This window comes from Mesocricetus auratus, unplaced genomic scaffold, assembly GCF_017639785.1.
Source record: "Mesocricetus auratus isolate SY011 unplaced genomic scaffold, BCM_Maur_2.0 Super-Scaffold_100008, whole genome shotgun sequence".
In the NCBI taxonomy this organism is placed as follows: domain Eukaryota; kingdom Metazoa; phylum Chordata; class Mammalia; order Rodentia; family Cricetidae; genus Mesocricetus; species Mesocricetus auratus.
In genome coordinates this window covers 34,008,728-34,013,129 of record NW_024429192.1, presented here as the reverse complement: position 1 = coordinate 34,013,129, position 4,402 = coordinate 34,008,728, and the positions used below count along the sequence as shown (strand labels likewise).

Genomic DNA, 4,402 nt, shown 5'->3' with positions numbered 1-4,402 from the left:
ATATGGGTGATAAAACATAATACTGTATAGTTCCCTACTGAGTGAATCACACTGTAAATTAGTATACACTTTTATGAAACAGCAGGTATATACAGGCAACAAAGTCATACATAGATTAACATTTCATAAATGCATAAGGTAAGTTCATATGAGTTACACATTTATTAAAAGGCAAAAACTTTTACACTATGTTTAATTGGTGCAATTGAGACATAACCTTTTCAGAGTCTTCACTCACAAAGAACAATCTGCTTGGATTGGAGACCATACATCAGAATAGCCAAGACAGATATGGAAGAAATGGAACCAACATGCATGAAGCCAGTCTGTCCACTGTGGGCTGAAGGTTGTAGGACTCACGAGACTCTTCAAATTTAATTACAAGGAGGAAAATAACATGTCAAGTATATGTGGACATATTTCCTTTATTACATATTCAGAAGTCCATATCCAACATATTCAGAAGGACAAAAAGGCCACACACTTCCATAATTGCCTTACAGACTCATCCTTACTTTAGAGAAGGAAAAGTCAATTTAATACCGGGTGAATGTTTTGATTACAGAAAATAGTTATAATCAGTTGGCATCTGCAAGTTGGGAATGCAGGGGTACAACAATATTAATTTAAAAACAAATGGTTGAATTTTTATAAAATTTATAATTTTTCTGTTATGCTCCATTAATTTTTAGTATTTTTTTATTGATGGAGGGTATATACCATGGTTTTCAGGTCAGGGAAAACCCTGTTACAGTCACTTCTCTCCTTCCACCAGGGGGGTCCTGGGGTTCTGATTCAGGTTGCCAGGCTTTACAGCAAATGTTGTACTGATGAGTCATCTACCAAGCTTTCCATTACATTTTTGTTTTGTTTTTAAGCTAATAAATTAGTGTGTCTTGGTGAGTGTGAAAGAAATATTTAGCCCATTAAGACTATTCATAAGTCTCAAGAAATACTCATTTTAAAGGCTTTGTTTTTTTCAGAATTTGACATAATTACATGTCTCTTTTTGTGAAAAGATTTGCTATGAAACTTCCTCAAGAATGAAGAAGGAAAAATAGACTTGTGATCAGAGGATCTATGCATATGTTCAATATTTAAATATCAAGAGTTTTAAATTTATGAAAATTGGGGGTAAGTTTATCAATATACTAAAGAAAGCAATTTAATAAGTGTGAATTGAAATTGGGGTAGGGGAGGGATGATGACCCAGATGTCAAAGTATGAGCTGCTTTTCCCGAAAATCAGAGTTCTTCTATCCAAGATCCTCACTCAGCCATCCCTGGCTGCCTGGGACTCTAGCTCCTTTCAGGATCTCTCTCTGGGGGCACCAAAACACTCATGGTGTTCTCCATCTGTCTATCTATCCATCTATCTATCTATGTATCTATCTATCTCTGTCTTTATCTATCTCTGATTCTGTGTGTGTGTGTGTCTTTCATATAAATATAAAAATCAATAATTTTAGAATGAATGTACCTGGAAAGCAAGAAAATCTTTTCTTTGTTTCTTTTATTATCATCGTCATCTTCATCATTATTACTACTACTATTATTGAAAACAGTCTTCTCACACTGAATATTTTAATACAATTGGATAATAGACAGGTGTGTGCACTATAACAATAGGTAAGATTATTTTATTGTTTTCAAAACACACTTTTCAAATAGTAGGATATACTGCAAAAGAGAAAAAATGGATACAGAAACACCTGAAACTTTCGAAAGGTAGTGATCATTTTATGACTTTTTTCAGAGCACTTAAAACTTCCTTGTTTCTTAAGCTGTAAATAAAGGGGTTTAGAAGAGGAATCACAACTGTGTAGAACAATGAATACATTTTATTCTGGTGTTTGCCTGATGCAGACCCATGACTTACATACATGAAGAGGAGAGTGCCATAGAACAAAGAGACAGAGAGCAGGTGGGCACTGCAGGTGAAGAAGGCTTTCTGTCTGCCCTTCTTAGACTTCATGTTCAGGACAGCAACCAGGACACGGGCATAAGAGGCTACAATAGTCACAGAGGTGCTGATTTGTATGGAAGAAGCAAAAACGAAAGCTACCAGAGCATTAAGAGATGGATCAGTGCAAGAGATTGTGTAGAGTGGCATTATTTCACAATAGAAATGGTCAATTACATTAGACCTACAGAATGTTAACCTGAACAATAATCCCACATGAACTATAGGATTTAGAAAACCAATTATATATGACATACTTATTAACACAGTGCAGAGTCTTTTGGACATCACAATTACATAGTGCAGAGGGTTGCATATGGCTACATAGCGGTCATAGGCCATCGCTACGAGGAGGAAAATTTCTGTGGTTGCACTGAAACAAAAAAAATAAAATTGGGCAAAGCACTCACCCAGGAATATAATGTCATTCTTATTTAAAAATTTCATGAGCATCTTTGGAGTCACAGAGGATGAAGTACAGGCATCAGCAAAAGCTAAATTTCCAAGGAAAAGGTACATAGGAGTGTGAAGATGGGGATCCTTCCAGATGAGAAAGATTAAGCCAAGGTTGCCCACCATAGTGGTGACATAGATGAGGAAGAACACCAGGAAGAGGGGGACTTGCAGGTCTGGACGATCTGTTATTCCTCTGAGCACAAACTCAGTCAGCAGGGTCCTGTTTGCTTCCATCACACCCACTCAGGCTGCTCACTGCAGAGATGAGACAAAGAAAATAGGACCAAGCCTCAAGGAGATAATAGGATCATATTGCAGTCCATGTTCCTACATGTCAGATGTTCCTTAGTAAAGAACAACAAAGTGTACTGTTTCTACTTCTGCAGACTCCCAGAAATAGGAAACATTTTAAAAACAATTTTGATGTGTACTTTTTAAATGTGTGTTCATTGATGTTTTGCCTATGTATATGTCTGTATGAGAGTGTTAGGTGACATGGAACCTGAGTTACAGCCAGTGGTGTGCTGTCATGTAGGTGCTAAGAATTGAACCATTGGAAGAGCAGCCAATGTTCTTAACTGTCCCAAAATATATTGTGCAATTATATGAGAAGTAGTTGAAAAGGCATAAACATTGATTCACATGGCTTTATGTAAATTGACCTGATAACTATGAATTATATATAATTTAACATATATTTAGATTATGTTTGATTTAAACATATTCATAATATGTAACTTTTATACAAAATTTAGAATGCAAGATATACTTTATACTAAGTATTTTAAAACCAAGCTCTAGTTCAAATGTATCTTTGTGTGAAGTGTTGTTTCACATTATGGCATTTACAATAGATTTTGAATAATCTAACTCTCCCTAGGTTCCTCTCCCTCCTCTGATGTTTCCCTTCGCCTTGTCAAATAGGATCAGCCTAGTTTCTTTTCATATATATCTTTCAAATGTCCTTATATTGGAGGAAAATGGGTTTGTGCTTCTGTTATTAGTTATAATTGTGTTTATACTTCTAAGACATAAACAGGTCAGCTAATAAGATAGTAATTTAAGCCAGGCAGTGGTGGTGCATGCTTTAATCCCAGCACTCCAAAGGCAGAGGCAGGCAGATCTCTGTGAGTTCGAGACCAGCCTGGTCTATAAGAGATAGTTCCAGGACAGCCTCCAAAGCCATAGAGAATCACTGTCTCGAAAAATAATAAAAACAGTAATTTAAATTGTTTCTGCTCCTTCTGTTCCTTCTGTCCTTTTCACATCTACTACCTGATGATACATTTATAAAACAACCATGAATTTTAAATACAATTTTTCAGGGTTTGTTTTCAACAAAATACTGTAAAGACATATGAGTTAAAATTTTATGAGTTTTAGTTTGTAACAAAGAACCTATTAATCATATGTTAACCTATGATTTAACAATCATTTTAAGATAAAACATATACACACATGTTCACTACTTTTTGCTTATTAATGATAAATCTAAAATTGAAATTTAAATATGTCTGTGCAGAAAATTATCCAGTGAATTAAGAATATCTTTTAATTGTTCAGTTTTCTACAGTTTTAAAGAGATTTTAACAATTCGTGGTGTTTCCTGAGCCTTTGATTTCCTTGAGGTAGATTGAGAAATTAAAGGTGCTGAATGAATGGCCAGTTTCTTCAATGTCTGCATTTGGCATAAGAGATAAAAACTATGTTTATATAAAAAGGATAAATTAGGTAAAACATGAAGCTACCAAATTTACAATGACCACAGACATAATATGCAAAGCAGAAAATTTCACCAAGCCATATGTACCTAAGTGTGTACTTAAGTCAAGGCAGTGGTGCCGGATCCTAGAACACAGCAGGGACAGCATTCAAGTTGGGACCACTTCACTGTGTTTCTGTAGTGAAAAACATGGGTAATTCTGGGCATCATGTGGTTTGGGCATTTGCATCACTGTATTGCTGACCTAAAATTGAAGCTGAT

At 35.3% G+C, this 4,402-nt stretch overlaps 1 protein-coding gene across 1 annotated transcript; it reads right to left on the bottom strand.

Annotated features, from left to right (window-relative positions):
• Positions 1 to 1,734: 1,734 nt before the first annotated feature.
• LOC101844575 (olfactory receptor 5AC1-like) lies at positions 1,735 to 2,655 on the bottom strand. The gene has a single exon (XM_005076746.2). The coding sequence runs from the start codon at positions 2,650 to 2,652 to the stop codon at positions 1,735 to 1,737; it is 918 nt and encodes a 305-aa protein (XP_005076803.1). The 5' UTR covers positions 2,653 to 2,655.
• Positions 2,656 to 4,402: the final 1,747 nt, after the last annotated feature.

Bases quoted from the DNA above. Each gene is read 5' to 3' on its own strand.
- LOC101844575 (XM_005076746.2), bottom strand. From the start codon at position 2,652: ATGGAAGCAAACAGGACCCTGCTGACTGAGTTTGTGCTCAGAGGAATA.